Here is an 18107-nt window from a genome sequence, read left to right on the forward strand (position 1 = left end):
CTAGTCCTCATCCTCGCCCTGAGGCAGGTACTGTCACCATCTGCACTGTACAGAGCGCACTGAGGTGTGGGGGTCACTTGTCCGGGGTCACTCTGGTAAACTGGCAGAGACCGGATCGAGCCTGGCCTGTGTGGCTCCGGAGACATGCTTTCCAGCTGTACTTCCGCTAAACACAGATAGTTTTGAAAAACCCACCAAATTACTGCGTTAAACAAAGAGATAATTCTTTGCAAGTTCAACAAAACTGGGACTCATCTTTGCTCACATTGATCCCCGTGAAAGACTGAAAATGCGCATACAGTATTAGTAATGAGACAGATTATAAGCATAAATTCAGGAAAAAAAATTGAAAAGTATAAGTTAGTACTGCATAAAACTTTGTTATCACACTGGAAAATCCGACTAACGGGGGACTCATTAGGAAGCTTTAACTTACCATAGTTGGCTGAGAGGCAGGAACCCAGAACACAGTGGGGACCACGGGCCGGACGGAGCGGCCGCTGCTGACAGAGGCCGCAGGCCGGGGCGATTTCAGGCATTCATGCCCGCAGACCTGCCAGGAGCAAAGTCCGGCTAAGCGAGTCACATGAAAAACGCCATCAAGTGGTGAGAGTTCAGAAAGGTGGTCAGAGACGAAAAATCAGTTTCTCACTCAGCGGCAATAACTGTTTCAAGATAAAAGATCAGGATCCCTAAGGCAGTAAAAAACGAGAATGAACGAGCTACAGGTCTAGGACCGTTAGTGAGGGAAAACCACGAAATCGTGCCGAGGAACAAAGAAGGGAGTGCGATTCTAAACGGAAGCCATAGTGATGTGAGACGCAAAATTTCTCCCTGAATTAATCAATTTTAAGCCAAACTGAAATGGAACCTTGACAAAACGGTTCTTAAAATTTTCTAGAAGGAAAAATGAATCGGGATAGCCAATAAAATTTTCAGGAAAAGAATTTGTTCTAGAAAATAGTAAAACATTTTAAAGCTATATTAAGATGATGGATCTAAGACGTGGCCAGTGGAACAATGCAAGAAATCTCGAAATAGACCCAAGTGTGTACGTGAATTTAGTATAGGACAGGGGTGGCATTTTAGGGGACAGTGCTGTAACGGCTGTCGAGCTGGATGGGAGCTGAACTTGGACCCCTGACCCGTCCCTGTGTATGTTAGGACATAACACAAATTACAGTTTGTCTATGTAAATTATAGACAAACTGCTGAAATGGACACCCCGAAAACAAAGTGGTTTTGACAAAACAGAGGTTTACTTCCCTTTCGCGTTGCCGGCCTAGGGGTGAGAGGGCAGTTCTGCCATCCCAGCCCCCAGCTTCCACGCCAGGTCCCGGGAGCTGCTGTCGTCCCCACCTTGTCCAGCCCGGAAGAGGAGAGGGGCGGGAGTGCACGTGCCTGTGCCTGCCCTCCTCGGGCGAGCACGGTTCCCGTGTGATGGGTGTGGCTGCCACACCTGTTCGGCCTCCTCGGCCACGCCAGGCCTGGGCCCACGTGCCGCCCGGAGGGGCCAGGGTGGAGCCTTGGGCTCCGGCTCGGCGTCCCGTCACTGAACGCGGAGGGCCCGGGTACCACGGAGAGGCGCGCCTTCTGCGCTCGTCCTGCTCCAGAACCTTCCAGGTGGACTGGGCGTTTAACATCAAAAACAAACCTGAATGTTCTAGGAGAAAAGGTGCGTGACTTGCTTATAGTCGTGCCGTGAGGACGGCCTTTCAGCAAGAAAGCAGAGGCAGAAATCGTGAATGAATTTTTATTTGTCCACATTAATATTAAAAACTATAAAAGGAAAATATTTTAAATAACGTTAAAGACAGATTACAAACTGGGAAAAATATTTCTGACAAATGTAACACAGGGTCTATCCTCAATGTGAAAAGAACCATTAAGAATTAATATAAAAAAGAATATCCATAATAGAAAAAACAGCACGTTTATTCCAGTGATTTCTGAGGCAGGACACTGGGGAGAATGTCCACGGAGCGGGTCACCTGGCACCACTCACAGGATGCTGTACATTCAGGCCCACACCCCCGCAGCCCTAAATCACTGGGGCCAAATAGTCATACGTTTTGCCGCAGAAACGTGAGAGTTTTATATGTGGCATTTGTACCACGTTTCTGTGGCCGAGTGCATGAATATTCATATTATGTGCCAGGAGTAAAGACTATAAATCACCTCCTGTCAGCTTTGCTCAGGTGTCACTGCCAAATGAGTCTGCAGCAAACAGATGAAAACCTTACATATTTTAGGGCTTTATGGACTTATCTACATATTTATTCAATGAAATAATATCCAGTATTTAAGTAGAAAAGAATGTTACAAAATATGAACATAAACTCAATTTTTATAAATAGTTATAGACATTTTTCTCCCTCAGTGCACATAAAAATATTTAGAAGGAGAATTGCCAAATATCAACAGGTTTTTCTCTGGCACTTATTATGAATAACTTTTGTTTCATCTTTATATTTCTTAAGATTTTAAATTAAAAAAGTAAGTTCACACTGGTTTTATTATGAGTCAAGATAAAACCTTATTTTGAAAGAAGAGCTTTTATTTTTTTTTCGCATTTTCTTTCAGTGATAAGATGTTTCCAGCCTTTGGGTTCGGAGCTCAGATTCCTCCTCAGTGGCAGGTAAGGGGCCAGGCCGCGGTCCAGGTCTGCCGCCCGAGCTGCGGAGCTGGCCTCATCCGCCCTTCTCTCCTCTCTGCAGGTGTCGCACGAATTCCCCATGAGCTTTAACCCGTCCAACCCCTACTGTAATGGTGAGTTAGAGATGCGCGTGGCCCGTGTGGCGGACAGCCCGTTAGCGCTGCTCGTCTTCTGTGATGGACAGCCGCTCAGATTCTCTGCGGGTCTCTCCTTGCACGGGGCCCTTTCCGTGGGGGCGAAGTGGGGGCGCTGCACCCCGGGCGGTTAGAATGACACTGGTGGTGACCAGAGGAGGCGGAAACAATTTCAGGCTGAGTTCCCCCTTGGACAGGAGAATTCTCCATCTTGAGACCAGATCCACAAACAAGGTCACGTTATTTTCATGTACGAGTTGACTTAACACAGACCTCGATGGAACGAGTGATTCGGCGTACAGCTCTTTCGAAGCTCTTCGCAGAGTGGCAGTCACTCCCTGCGAGGAGAAAGTGTCCAGCATCCAATTACTTGTCACTCAGCGTCCGTGAGCAGGTGGCCGGGCTCAGGGAGCACAGGGTTCGCTCCGGCAGCAGCAGGGGGCCAACGCTCGTGTTTCGCTTTCCCCCTATACTTCAAGTGCCCAGTGTTCTGCCTTTTGATCCCGCTGAACAGCTACCCGCTAAATGCCACCTCTCCCCCAGAATTCTGTAAGCGTGGGGAGGGGAGGCGGCGGCCCAGGGGTGGCCGGCCTGAGCCAGCTTCCTGGGAGGGCCCCCGACAAGCACAGGACGCAGGTCTCCACGTATGAATGTCACATCCTCAAAGGTGGTTCTTGTCAGTCTGGAGTTCAAGGTGACTAAGAGGAACTATGTACAGCTTTAAGAGGAGAGAGTTGGTCTTGTGAAGCTTTTAAACCAAGAACTTGCTTCTCCTCCTCGTTGATCTCTGTGCTGTTGGACATTTTTATGCTTTTCATCAGCCGTCTTTGAGGGTAGATTTCCTTGATGATCTCGGCAGGAACTGTGGGGCACTTCTAGAGGGCTTCTCTCCAGAGTCAGGGGCAGATTCAACAGCTGTCGTGCAGCGTCGAAGTCCCACCAGCCACGCTCGTACCAGGAATGCCGTCCGGCTTTCGCCGTGCTGTGCTGCTGTGGCCAAGTCTCCAGGTTTCAGTGACCTTCTTGGCACATCGCCTCCCATGTGGCTGGGCTGCAGCTCCGCCCCTGTTTCTTCTCCGTCTGGGACTTAGGCTGAGGGAGCCGCTGCTGTCGGGGGTGCGGGGTGTGCTGCTCCCTGGCAGAGGGCATGAGCGGGGCCGCTGGTGAAAACGGGCAGTGCGTCTGCCTAGACGTGGGTGTCACGTCCACTCATACGCTCTGGTCAGAGCTGGTCAAATGGCCTGGCCCAGTCTCCTGCCGCCTAACACGCCTGCAGGCCCCGGTGGCGCCCAGAAACCAGCACGTCAGTGTCTCTGCAGAATGCGACACTGGACTTGGAAGTGAACACGTGGACCTCTGCAACTCACTGTACCACGCTTAACCTATAAGGCAGTGGTCCCCAGCCTCTGCGGCCCCAGGGACCGGTGCTCCTATGAGAATCTAATGCGTGAGGATCTGAGGCGGAGCTGAGGGGTGATGCCAGCGCTGGGGAGCGGCTGCAGATACAGATGGAGCTTCGCTCCCTGGCCCTCTGCTCACCTCCCACTGTGTGGCCTGGTTCCTAATGGGCCAGGACCGGTACTGCAGCCCGGGGGATGGGGATTCGTGCTCTAAGTCACTGAGTACACCCTAGACTGGAATCAACAGTAGGTGCATAGCCAGATGGCATTTTTGTAGATCCTCTGGCCGTATATGTGAATGTTTTCCCATTTAATCAGTAACTTTTTCTTACCTCTTAACGTCAGCCGTATGATGCAGCATCTTTTCCATGGTTCTTTTTCCATCAGCATCTCATTCCTAAAACACATCAGAATTAAGCATTAAAATCCTACTGTAGATGAATGATTTAGCTGAGCTGAAAATAAATCCTTCTGCTGGGGGAGTGTAGACTTTACAGGTTTTTGAGATGAAGCATAGCTCTGGACCTCTGTGACGTATCACTTAAAGGAACTCCTGAAGATATACTTCTGACTGTTGAAAGCACTGTATGTTGATATGTATAGATAATACGTTAGCCAGTGAATAATGAACAATCAAATTGTGCTTGGGAAGTTTAACATTGCTTTATTTTGTCTAGGAATCCAAGGCATTGTGGAGGCATATCGGGCCTGTCTCCCTCAGATAAAACTCTATGGACCAACAAATTTTTCTCCCATCATCAATCACGTGGCCAGGTTTGCTGCCGCAGCCACACAGCAGCAGACAGCTTCTGTAAGTGCTGTCACCAGGGGATGGGGAGAATGTGGGTAGTAGTTGCTGCCAGTGACAAGACACTTTTCTATTGATTTGGTCTGTCGAGATACATAGAGTGTGCAGTAATGGCAGAGTCATTCTTGGTTTAGAAGTAGCATCTGTTGTCGTTGAATTAGTTGGATCATTAAAAATAAGAACAAAACAGCCCTTACACCCATGAATCTTTTCTCTGTCTTTTGAAGTAATTTTTTAGACAGGTTCTACCCCCCAAAGATGGTTATCGTCTGCCTTTCTGAAGGTGGACCTAACAAACTAAGGTTTGGAGAGGCTCGCGACGTCGGCCTGTTGCAGAATTACTCGCCGTGCCCGGCAGCCCTGTCCTGGGGGCCACGGGTGCCACGTCGGTCTCAGCCTCGTGCTCTCACAAGGGCGGCGGGACGAGCCTCCATGGCCGTGGAACGGGCAGACTGAGACGATTCACGTCGCGTGCACGGGGCCCGGGCCAGAAACCACTCAGCACGCTGGCCGCCATCACAGACCTCATTCCCTCTCTAGAGTTACGTGACCCTAAAGGTGGAGTCACGACTTGGTGTAATCTTTACCACTCTTTGAAAGGTTTATCAGAGGTGACAGGATTGAGAGAAAGGTCCCCCCGACCGTATCGGTGCTGCTGTGTGTTTTAGCTTGATAAACAGTTCTTTTTCCACGTGTGATCTTTTAAGAACGGAGTTGCCACTTGCTCTGTCCATCGATTCCTTAACCCGTTAAAAACTTCAGTTGACTCCCAGCGTCGGGTCCCAGGCTACTGACTGTAACCTCGGATGTGTCAGTGTCTTGCTTCCATGGTTTGTGGCCTGTCGCGCTTTAATGAACCGGGGCTTCTGCTGTCAGTGAGCTCCCTGGCCCTCAGAGAGTCTCAGGGTATTGTAAGCGGACGGTGTCCTGGGTGGGGACGGGCAAGGAGGATGAGCAGGAAGGAGACCCGAGCTACATGTCGCCGGCCTCTGCCCTGAGTGGGGAGCACAACCCGCCCAGCGGGCGTTCTTTTCTTTCTTGGCAGCAATACTTCGTGCTGCTCATCATCACCGACGGCGTGATCACGGACCTGGACGAGACCAGACAGGCGATCGTCAGCGCCGCCAAGCTGCCCATGTCCATCATCATCGTTGGCGTCGGCGGCGCTGACTTCAGCGCCATGGAGTTTCTGGACGGTGACGGTGGGGGCCTGCGCTCCCCGTCAGGGGAGACTGCCATCAGGGACATCGTGCAGTTCGTGCCTTTCAGGCAGTTCCAGAACGTGAGTGCCGCCCCTTCCGTTCCGGGGCCGTGCCCGGTGGTCGTGGAGGGGTCTGGGGCATTAGACCCGGGCTGTCCGTGCGGGGAGGCGGGCTGGATGGGAGGTTTTGCTGCGGGTGGCGAGCTCGCGTGCCTCGTGCAGTCTGAGGAACTGTTCGGCCCGTGCTGTGGTGAACGTCTTCACCTGTGTGATAACAGACAACCACACCTGCACAGGTGCCACAGCGCTGGTGCCAGGGGAGAGCCTGAGAAATGCTGGCGGGACAGGGCAGCCTGACCTTGCTTGTCCGTGTTCACGGCTGTCCCTGACCGAGACGCAGGCCCGGGGCTGGGGACTGCTCCTTTCTGCTGCCTGGAGATGGGCCCCTGGTCTTCTGCCACATGCCTGTGGGATCCGGTCACCATTAGTCACTGACATTGCTCTGCTTTCCCAAGGCTCCCCGAGAAGCGCTGGCTCAGTGCGTCCTGGCGGAGGTCCCCCAGCAGGTGGTGGGCTACTTCAACACCTGCAAGCTCCTGCCCCCCAAGAACCGCACCGCCCAGTGAAAACGCTCCTGCGCCGCACTGCGGGCTGCCCGTTTCCCACGCTCCCCAGCATCCGTGACGGAAACCGAGTCCCCGTGGACTGCGTCTCCTTAAAGCATTCTTTTATACTTTTCTTGGAAGAAAGTGCTAACTTAACCTTTGTCCAATCAATTCAGTGATTGCTAGTGATTAGAAACTCGCACGAGGAAAGCCACCTTTGCCATGGTGATTGTTTGCTCTCACAGGATGAAGATGCTGGTTGGAACATTCGTCAGTAGAGAGGATGAAGACTTGTTGGGGGTGGGGGGTTTCAGGCCGCTGTGCTTCGTCGGCTCGAGGCCACATGTGCTACAAGTCCGTGTCCGTCCCCGGTGCCGGGCGCTTCTCAGAGCGGACGTGCTGAACCTGTCCCAGCAGTTGCTGAGTGCCTGGCCCATGCCCGAGCCTCGCTGCGGCTTAGCCACGGCACAGCTCACCCCCAGCAGCGCCCCAAGACTCTCCGAAGAGCGCAGACGAGGACAGGCACCCTCGCACTTCTCAAAAGAGGAGCCTCAGGAACGTGCGCGGCCGTTCCCGTGTGCCTTTCCAGGACCCCCGTCTGCACGGAGGGCAGGCCGACCCGGGCTCAGCGTCAGTAGCGTTTTTTAATTGGAGTTTGTCAGAATGGTTACGACTGCCTAGTCCAGCAAAGCTACGAGGACCAGACGTGTAGAGGAAACTGAGAATCCCTTCCCTTTTAGCCAATGAAGACTTTACTTACTAAGAAAGGACAATTTTTATCCTTGCTGAGGCCCTATACATTGATTTGTACATTTCTTCACATTCGTGTAGACATTTTTTCCTGTTTAGTTACTCTTTTAGTCTGGTTTTTAAACTCATGATAGTGGTTGTCTATTAATCAAAATCATATTTTGCATTTTAATAATGTGCTATTTCCTAAGCCCAGAATGTACTGTATTAAGCCTAAAACCTGTTGCAACTTAAAAAAAATAGCCAACATGCTCTAAGAGCAGAATTCCCCCTTTCAGAATACATTACTCAGCGAATGCTGTCAGAACAGTCAGTAATGTTTTATTGAGGACCTGTGTGCCAGGTACCACGCATACCCACATGTTGGCCAATCATCTTGGATAATTTGACATGAAAATTTGCATGTTTGTCACGTACCCTCAAGGGGACGCGCCCAGTGCCATGCCAGCATGCCTTTCGCTCTTTCTGAAACTGCACCACGGCTCTGGTCTCTTGTTCTCTGAGATGTCTGAAGGACGTGAGCCTCGGCCAGGCTCCGTCTGAGAGGGGAGCTGCTTGCTGTCGTGGTCACCCAGCCAGGCGGGCAGTCACCGCCTTCCCGCTCAGCCCGCTGGCCCCTGGCTGCGCGCTGCTGACCCGAAGGCACCTGACTGGCCATCTGTACTCCGGGGAGCGGCTCCTTGGCCGGCAAGCCCTTCTGCCATCAGTCAGGGGAGGGGACTGACATCCCGCCCAAAGGCTGGGGCCTGCGCTGTCTCGAGTCCTGGTTTGGGTCCTGCGCCTGGGAACAGCACATGCGTGCCGCTGTTTCAGAAGTTCCTTCTGCAAACACGCGAAGCCTTCTAGAAAAGGTTCCCACACGTTCCCCACGCCTGGTGAGACGCTCAGGAGCAGAGCCCTCGGTTGGGGCCGGCCGGGCTGCACGCCACTCCCCGGGCCTCCTCGTCACCCCCTCACCGCTCCTCACAGCTGTGGCCTCTGCAGGGCACTGGGGACCGCTGTCGTGGGTGCTCACTGAGGTCACTGGCCAAGCACGGTACTCTGTCACCACTGTCAAATCGATTTGGTCTTCATAGTTACATCGTCTGTTTTAACCAAAATTGTTCCCTTTTAAAATTAGTATTTTGTTATTGATTCTTGATCGGGTTCATCAGTAGATGCTGTTATTCATAAGAACTGTGATTCCAGCAAATTAAGGTAATTGATACCTTTTTGCAGTTTTGAATAAACGCATTTACAATTTCTAAATAATATAAAATTCATACGATTTCGACGTTTCACCTCATTGCCTGCTGATTTAATGTTGTTTTATATTAAAAGTCATTTTCCCTGTTGTGCCACCGTTCATTCAAGTGCCATTAGTTCTTAAAATGCCTTTACAGAAAACAAGCAGTTGCCTTCCACACCTCCCAGCATGAGACACACTGCGAACGCGTTTGTCCTGACGGCGCCCCGGGCAGAGGCACGGCTTCTCCCCTGCCCGCTGCTGAGACGGTGCGCCAGCTAGCACGGCCGCGCCACCGAGCGCTAGGGACCGAAATGGTTACGGTCCCAGGTTTAGTCTCAGGGTGACACTTGTGCCCTGTGCCGTTTCTCCGCAGACTTCCCAGAGCAGATTCAGGGCCCACTGCTGCTGACGCTTCATTCCACGCGCTGTGCCCTTTTCATTTTGTAAACTTCCCGGAAAGCCACCTTCAGTTAGACGCCTCCTAATCTACGTGTGCCGTCGACGGTCATGGAGGTGACACATAAGCGAGAAGTTTGGCGTTAATTGCGAGAAACTATTTTGTGCTTTTTGGATGTCATACTCGACAGTGTACAAGTTACAAATACATGAATTGATGTTGAATATATCTCCCATTTGAGATCCCTTTGGATAAAGTTATTTCTTGATGTGACACACAAGAGTGCCTTGTTCTCATTTTTTTCTCTGTTATCGAAACCAGTAGAAAAGTTAGAAATAAAGTGAATGTAGAAATAAAGCGAATGTAGTATTTTATTCTGTACTCTATATGTTACTGAATTAAAGGGTTTAGAAGTTTCATTATTTTATGGGCTTTATTCGTTTAAAAGATACTGACTACGTTCAAGGCACTTTGCTGGGTGCAGAAAGGAAAGGTTCGCAGCTTCTGGCGAGGGCGGCCTGACTGCGGTGCTAATGTCCACCAGTCACGTCAAACAGGACGGCACACCCGCCTGATTTTTTTTGCTTCTATTACACTGAAGTCATTGGACAAGGTCTTGGGGTACAGCGGTGACCTAGGCAGCCACAGTTGCCGCCGTCATAGGAATAATGATGGCCTGCAGGACAGAGAAATTATGAAAGGAGTAATCACAGAGACATGAAGTTTGTGTGTGATGACATTGTGGGGACCTGACCCATCTAGCTGGCAAGGAACACGTCCCTGGGGATGTGCCTTTTACGCCGAGACCTGAAATCTGGCTGGGTGACAAAGGTGAAAGCATTTATGAGCTGTCAGGTCAGCAGCACGTATGGAGTTGAATGTTTTAGGGAAGAATTTAAAGTGTGGGAGGGAAAGTGGCAGGGAAGGGTGGGACATGAGGGGGAGCGGGGCCCTCTGGGCTGTGCCGGGGGTTCACACTTGGGCCAGAGGTGGCCGCCACATGGACTCACACAGAGGGACGGTGGATCACATTTGCATTTGAAAAGCTGAACAGCCGAACATCCGTTTTGTGACAGACATGAAACGCTGTTGCCACGTGGTCTGACCTTAATGTCTTCGCCTTAGTGAGGCCCTGATGAGGGAGTCGGTGTCACCTCGGGCGGAGACGCTGCTGTTAGGCCACATGCTTGCTGAGTGTCTGCCTCTAGGTCAGGTTCCGAGTTCCATGCCTTCACCACCTCAACCTGCCCCACGTCACACGAGCCTCAAGGCACACACCCTTGTCAGTTTGGATGCTAGCTCATGCCTGATGATGACACAGTCTGGTGCCAGGGCTGCCAAACTCTTGCTGGTAGCAAGGACCTCACCCTTGTCACTTGTCACCAATCATGGCTACTTTTGGCTAAATTCCTCGGAAAACTCAGCAGGTTGCAGTGTCCTTGGAGAATTACACTTTGGCTTGGCTGCTGATTCTCTCCTCCCAAGAAGAAATGATCAGTGCAGCAAGCACCATTACGAGCTGCATTTTGCCTTCTTACGATGGGAGAGGAGGCCATGGGATCTCAGGTCTTCACAGGCAGACTCGCCAGGTTCTAACAGCACCTGGTCTATCCGGGCTGGACTCAGAATCTCAGGAGTTGGGGTTATTCCGGCAATCAACGGGTGAAGTCAAAATGAGCCAAACTTCTTCCTAACTTCGAAGAGCAAAGTGAAGCAGCCCTTCATGCTTCGAGTGAGATTTCCCTGTCTGCCTCCCAGCATCTGCTGTCATGAGTGCAGAGGGGACCCCGATCACTGCTTCTGGCAAGCTGCTCCGCCCCCTTCCAACAGTCACGGGCTGGTCCTGCAGCCATTATAGGGAGCCCCATCATGAGCCTCCCCTCTGGCCCCACCTGCCACCTCTGCACCCTCCATGCTGACCACGTCCCACTGCTCTGCCCTTGGGAACTGGGTCATTCATTAGCAAAACTCCTCTACCAGTGCTTTTCCATGTTTTGATTCTAATTAAGCCCGGCTCTCCTGAGGAACCCCCGCCCCTTCAGCCCGCTCAAGTGGCAGCTCTCTCTTCCGGATGTCCCGCTGGGTTTGGAGGCAGGTGAGTGTCCTTGGTCCTCTCTTCTGCTCTCAGATGGCGTTTGCCTCCGAAAACGTGCAGTGTGGCATCTCGTCTGCCGAGCTCACTTGCTATGCCTCCCATGGCCCTTGTCCCCCACCTTCCCGAGACCCCACTCCCGAGGCCACGCCCTCCCACGTCTCAGCCCCACGCACGCTGGGTCCCAGTGAGAGCCCACTCTCCAGCTCATCGTGATGCCCCGAAAGCACTGTCCACCAGCACCTGTCTCCAGGACCGGCCAACATTCGGTGGCGCCCCTGGTGGCCCCCTGCCCCTCCCGCTCGGCGAGGGCTCTGCCGCTCGCCCTGGTTAAAACCGCACCTCCGTCCCCGGTGCCTTCCACCCCTCCCCTGTGCGGGGCTGACTTACTTGTCTTGTCCTCTCCCCCACTTGCATGTAGGTTCCAGGAAACCGAGGCTTTCTGTTTCCTTTGTTCACTGCTGCATCCCCAGAGCCTAGAGGAGAATGTGGCAGTCAGCGGGCGCTCCCTTGCAGACACGGAAGCTGAAGGTCACTTAGATATATGACACAGAGAAAGCAGAAGTCGTCCAGACAGAAATGACAGTCAACGGCTCGAGTCAGCGAGTAAGGTGGCCTGGCGACTCTGCTGCCACGTGTGCTGTCACAACCCTTTCGTTCCCTGACCGAAACGCTTCACTCTCTCTTACAAATGGAGTTACCAATGCCAGCTGTACCCCCCTCCCACATTCTGATTTCAGTGAAACCTGTGGGTGGTCCCTTTCCAAAGGACAAGCTAAATCTGGAAACTTCCTCTCCGATTTGGAATATAAATAGAGTCCTCAAATGGCGGACTCGACCGTTGTTTTGCCCATGAAATCTTGGGGAATGTATCGTTGGAAAAGGTCCTCCTTCAGGTGGATGCTACGTCTTCCACGTTGGTCCCGGATCTCCGTTTGAGAATACTGTGGGATCTTCGTCCCTGGGCTCTGCCCTACCTTGCGGTGGTCAAGGACACAGGACCGCTTTGTGATTCGTACTGCGGGGCTTGGAGTAGGAACCTCTACATTCCCTTTCAAGTCAAGAGTCTGGTGTGAACCATGACTTCCTTGAAGCTGGATGCCAAACCTGCGCCACGAGCCCGCCAGCGGGCCTGAGCACGCACCGTGTCTGGGTTCTGCGCTACTGAGGATTCCAGGCAGGGGCCCACGTGCTGGCCGCAGTGCCATCGTGTGCAGATCGGCAGTAAGAGGGGCTGCGACCTTTCTGGGGCCTCGTTTCCCTTACCCGAGGGGCTTACTGTCTGGAAGTGTCAGGTTGTAGTGCTTAACGATGCACATTTATTTGACCTTTGCACCATTGCTTCTAGCCACAAAAGTTATAGCAGGAAAAATGCAGCCAGTCATCAAACTCATAGAGAAACATCAAGTTTCACTACAGTGTATGGGTAAGGTACTTAAAACATGAATCTCAAGTATCTTTGGTCTGAGTAGATATAATAAATTCCAGAGCAGCGTAAAGATTAATATCTTCCAAAGATTTAAAAAATTCCTCACAGGGCGGTAAAGAAACTATCATATGGCATAGGCCCAAATTACAGGTAGCGCAGATGCTTCTCCCTTCGGCGTTTGGCGCCGTAGCTCTGCTCTAACGCGTAGCTGCAGGGGCAGAATCTGCCGTTTACCATTTTAGGGTTATTTAGGACCAGTGTTAAGCCAACAATGGTTCCTAGAATACGGGGAAGGGCCAAGCCACTCTTTTCCTGTGTGCCTCTGGAAAGCTTTCAGCTCATTCAAATGCAACATTCGGTAGTTACACACTTTAAAGTAATTTCAAGTTCAAAGTTCTCTCTTTTAGATAATGGAAGGTTTTATTTTTGACATGCCGTGTGTGTACGGCTGCCAAATTTAGCAAACTAAAATACAGGACATCGAATTAAATTTGAATTTCAGATCAACAGCGAATAACGTTTTAGATAAGCAGGTAATGATGTGGTCAACGTCTGTGGAGGTGACAATCCAGATTTCAGCTATGGTTCTGCCCCAGGTTCAGTGCTGGGAACCCCTCCCTGCCCGTGATGCACCTGACAGCTGAGCCGACACCATGTGAGCCTGGGACTCACCGCTCTGCTCACAGTGCTCCCCGGGGTCCATCACTACGCAGCCCCCATAGCCCGTCTCACGCTGGCCTTCAAGTCCCCAGACATCCCCTGCCCGTCCCACGGTCCCTCTTCCCCCTCTCTCCATCCAACACCTGTCTGCTACCAACCTTCACGAAGCCGAGTGCGTAGACTGCTAGGGCTGCTGTGACAGAATGCATAGAATGGGCGTTTAACGATGGAGATGTATTTTCGTACAGCGCTGGAGGCTGGAGGTCAGGATCAAGATGCTTGAAGGGCTGGCTTCTCCTGAGGCCTCTCTCCTTGGCTTGCTGTCTTCTCGCTGTGTCCTCACACGGCCTTTCCTCTGTGCACACATCCCTGGCGTCTCTCCTCTTCTTATAAGGACAAGGACACCAGTCCTACTGGATCAGGACCCCGCCCTATGGCCTTGTTTCACCTTCTTGGTCTCCTAGAGACCCCAGCTCCACACACAGAGACACTGGGGCTCTGGGCTCCCGTGTGGGGGTTTGAGGGGCACACAGTCCCGTCTGTAGCACCGGCTTGCTTAGCGATGTCTGCAGAGGTCAGGTGCAGGCCTGCCCACGTGCAGAAGCGAGCCTCGGGGGCAGGTCGGGCCCCAGGTGGCAGGTAGAGCAGCGGCTGTGTCTACAGCGGCTGCTGGTGAGAGGGAAGATCCTGGCATTGCTGGGGCTCTCGCTCCTCCCCGAGCTTGTCACTAGACACAACACTGGACCCAGGCGCACGGCCTGTGTTAGTCATGCTTCTCAGTCCACGGCACAGTGTCTCGTTAGTTGATGACCCTGACTACAGGTTTTCACACATCACCTGTGCCCATCACCACGCCCACTTCCTGTCCCCCCAGTCACCATCTAATGTGCTTAACGTAGTTCCTTGGACACGTATATACTTTTGAAAGACATACAGTGTTTCGCATGGGTTTAAACTGGGAACCTGCAAACACTGCTTTTGTCAACAGCAAAAGGACAACAGCTGGGAAACTCTTCTCTAAGATCACAGATTGTCAGAAGTTTCACTGTGTGAAACACTCTACTCGGTCTGGAGGCCGAGTCATTCTGACAGAGTGGCGGCTGCTCCACACCTTTGGACGAGGGGCTTCTGGCCACTCGGCGATGTCTGTCTCCGCTAAGTGGTTTCCAGGGAGACAAGACCCCAGACTGAGTCTGCGGCTGATCCCGGTCTGACATCAGCTCCTGCACTGGTGTGAGCCCCCTGCCGAGCCTCTACCTCCCCACCCCCCCATGTTCGGTGGGACACCCATGTCTCCTCGGGAGAGTGGTCTCCCTGTTGCAGCAAGTGCATGAACTTGGCTTTGTTGGACTGGTTTGTCCCTGACAGTTGTTACCTGATAAGCTTTATAAAAACCTCCGTGCATGGTGTTACTGAAAAGCTTATTTTCTTTTCTCATTTAAAAAAATCCATTCCTTTTTTTAAAAAGACCTATCCACCTATCCAGGTTGTTATGTGTAAATAGAATTTATGACTTCTAATGGGTGGATAGAATTTTATCTTAAAAACACATCCACGCCCCACACACACCACATTTTTTTAATCCATTTCCCTGGTGTAGACGCCAGAGTTGCTGCGTCTACAAACAGTGCACTGCCCCCTGTGGGCCCACTGGGGGTCCTCCGAGAGATGCAGCTGGAGCAGCACTGTGAGCTCTCGGGCACCGCCGGACGTGGCTGAGCGCCGCCGGCAGCAGCTCCAGCTTCCACACTGGCCAGCGAGCGGTATGAGGCTCAGCTTTCGAGGATGTCCTGACCTGATGGGTAAAAGGTGGTATTCTAGTACTGCTCTGATCTGTGCTGCTTTGAGCACAAGGAAGTCAAGCATCTCTTCTATGACAGTTACCTATTTATTGTGTTTCCATAAACTGCCTTTTAATATTTCCCTCTTTAAAAAAATGGGCTGTCTTTGTACAAATAAAGCGTAAGAGCTAGTCTTTGTCTTGTTATCATTTACAAGTGAGCAGAAATTAGAGAACAATGGAGTGTTTATATGTAGTACTTCCTCAAGTGCAAAAGATAATCTCTTGCGATTAGACCCATCGTGGGTTGGTGTTTTCAGAGGCAGCTGGCAGAGGCTTTGATGTACAGGAAAGAGGTAAGTGACGGAGAAGGGACAATGTTCCATACTGTGGCAGGCGGCATGGACAAATGCAGAGGAAGAAAGGTAGGTGGTGGTTCCTGAAAAAGCAGAAAGACCGACTCCCACGGAGGGTCTGGTGGGGGTGGCGCTGAAGTCAGGGCAAGTAGCAAGTAATTGGTAGGGGGGACATGTGGGCCCCTGAGCAGACAAGTCACATGGTTGAAAGTCACCCTCCCCAAATTCATAAATGGAGACCCTAACCCCTCAAGATGATAGCGCTAGGAGAGGGGGCCTCTGGGAGGTGCTCTGCCCCCACCATTGGGACCCGTGGTCCTCTCAAAAAGGCTCCAGCGGGATCCCTTGCCCCTTGGACCAGCGAGAACACAGGGAGAAAGAGCCTGCTGTGTGCGGACCAGGGAGGGGGCCCTGAGGTCCGGGACGGCCCGCCTCCAGAACTGTGAGAAGCTCAGCTCTGCCGCATATAAGCCGCCCAGTTTGCAGTGTTTTATCACAGCAGCTTGAATGGGCGAAGCCAGTGGTGTTTTAGAAAGACCGAGCCGGTCGACTAGTGATTAGAGCAGACTGTGGGTAAAAAGTCGGTGTTTATTTGAGGTGAACAGACACTATGCATGCGGTGTGAGCACCGAGGCAGCCAGGACCATCAGCCGTGAGAGAGAAGAAGGGCCTGGCGACACTGGGGACCACGGGAGACTTCCTGACTGACGACTCCTCGGCTGTAGTCGGAGACTGGAAAGGCGGAGATGGCGCTCTCTGAAGTAGGGTAGTTTGGGAGTGAAATGGGAGACAAAGTGTGGGCGCAAAGTTCCTGGCGCCCCGTCGGAACTACGGGGGAGGCGGACAGGGCACCGTTCGCAGCTCAGGGCCTCTCCCCTTGTTTTCCTGACCATCAGGCTCTTTCCGCTTTTCCCCTGGCTTTTCTAGTCCCTGCTTCTACGCACAGATCTCATTGATCGTGTAAGTGTTATTCAACAATTTCCCTACATCCCCTTAAACTCTTCGAACACCAACGAACCTTTTGTATAACTTGCCACGTTTTTACGATACTTGAAAAACTAGGTTAAAAAGTGGTGACTCTACCAAAGCATCCATTTTATCACAGTGACTGATTTATACCTGGCTTGCTGAATGCATCGACACTGCAGGCTCTCTGGCCACTGTACCTGGTCAAAACCCTCTCAGCGAAGTGCTGTCTTGACGACCACGTGCTGGGGCTTGGAAACGGGCTGCTGTGCGGACTCGATGTTATGCGCTGACGGCGTTTGTCAGAATGGGTTCCATGCGTGCTGTTCCTTCCGACGTCAGCCTGGCTTCCTAGCCTCCCCACAGCGTGAGACCTGGGTGGTTACACCAGTGTTGGCTGATCTGGGAGGACAACTTCCTCAAGTGCGTCTGGTTGACCTGGAAACTCTGTAAACAGCACGCGTCTCTCCACAGCCTCAGGGATGCGTCGGTCTGACGTGTGCGCCGTCCGCTCTCCTAAGCTCATCACTTTCACAGATGCTGGAAACGGGAGGCTCAAGTCTGGTACCTGCTGGACAGATGCTTGAGAATGGCTGAGACGTGTCCTGTCAGCCTCTATGGTGATGGGGACGTGTGAGGCCTCCCGTCGGTGTCTGCTGGGCCCTTCAGGCTGCTACGAGGGAAGGTCGGAGCGCTGGTTGCTGCCCCCCAGGGCATGGCTGCTGCAGGGTGCCGCTGCGCCAAGCCTCCCCAGGGCTGCCGGGCCTGCTGGTGGCCTGGCCCAGGGGCTCTTGGGCATCAGCATTCTGCAGGCCTTGTAGCTGGGCCCCTCAGCGACGCCTCGCTGTGTCTGAGTGGCAGCCACCTGACTTTTGACTCTGGATTAAGTCTCACACTCCCCTCCACTAAGAGCTGGCACGAACAGTGCTGTGCGAGACGTTGACACGCACACAACCGAAGAGGAAAGATGTTAACGCGCACACGACCGAAGAGAGAAGGCTGGCGGGTCGGAGCCAAGACCAGGCTAGTCGGAGGGAGGAGAGAAACATCATCAAGAACAAACAGATAATGGAAAACCCACCACGTGCCATCGGGAGCACTGCTGCTGCGCGTGACACAGCTAACCCTCGTCACCGGCACGGGGTGCGCCCTCGGACACGTGGCCAGGGGCCGCCTGGGGCTTCTCGACGGTTAGTGACAGCAGGCTGAGGGCCTGGTCCACCTCTGAGGACATTGAGACACACAGCCCTTTACTGCTGAGCCTCTTCTTCGACTTCAACTGTCAGCACCTCTTCCCCGGCCTCAGCGGAGGGAGCCATGCTGACCACGAGTGACGGCTGGGCGGCGCCTCTGGGCCACGCGGCCCTGCTACCTGTGACGGGAGCTGCGCTGTGCGTGGGTCTGCCCGTGGGTCCTCTCCCTTGACCTTTGCTCCCTGTTCCTTCACACTCTCCTCCCTCGGAGCTCCGGCCGCCGTCCTGGAAGAAGCAGTTACAAAGAGTTGGTAGCGAAATCATGATCAAGGACACTGGCGTCTTTTGATTAATACACGAGGGCAAGGGTCAGCGGCGTAAGGCTGTCGAGCCTGCCGTGCGCGCATCACCTGGGCGAGCTTCCCGATGTGCCCAGAGCGGGCCCCAGCTTG

At 52.7% G+C, this 18107-nt stretch overlaps 2 protein-coding genes across 2 annotated transcripts in view; one reads left to right on the forward strand and one right to left on the reverse strand.

Moving 5' to 3' along the window:
* Positions 1-9536, forward strand: part of CPNE3 (copine 3) — a 35981-nt gene extending 26445 nt beyond the window's left edge. The window contains exons 12-16 of the mRNA XM_039841977.1: positions 2584-2638; positions 2718-2769; positions 4868-5001; positions 6044-6280; positions 6715-9536. Of these exons, the coding sequence (XP_039697911.1) occupies positions 2584-2638; positions 2718-2769; positions 4868-5001; positions 6044-6280; positions 6715-6825 (589 nt within the window). The 3' untranslated portion in view covers positions 6826-9536. The remainder of the gene's footprint in view (positions 1-2583; positions 2639-2717; positions 2770-4867; positions 5002-6043; positions 6281-6714) is intronic.
* A 6858-nt stretch (positions 9537-16394) lies between these two features.
* CNGB3 (cyclic nucleotide gated channel subunit beta 3) overlaps positions 16395-18107 on the reverse strand; it is a 40660-nt gene continuing 38947 nt past the window's right edge. The window contains exon 10 of the mRNA XM_039841978.1: positions 16395-17940. Within this exon, the coding sequence (XP_039697912.1) occupies positions 17713-17940 (228 nt within the window). The 3' untranslated portion in view covers positions 16395-17712. The remainder of the gene's footprint in view (positions 17941-18107) is intronic.

The sequence above is a fragment of the Pteropus medius genome, unplaced genomic scaffold (assembly GCF_902729225.1).
Source record: "Pteropus medius unplaced genomic scaffold, Ma_sr-lr_union100, whole genome shotgun sequence".
In the NCBI taxonomy this organism is placed as follows: domain Eukaryota; kingdom Metazoa; phylum Chordata; class Mammalia; order Chiroptera; family Pteropodidae; genus Pteropus; species Pteropus medius.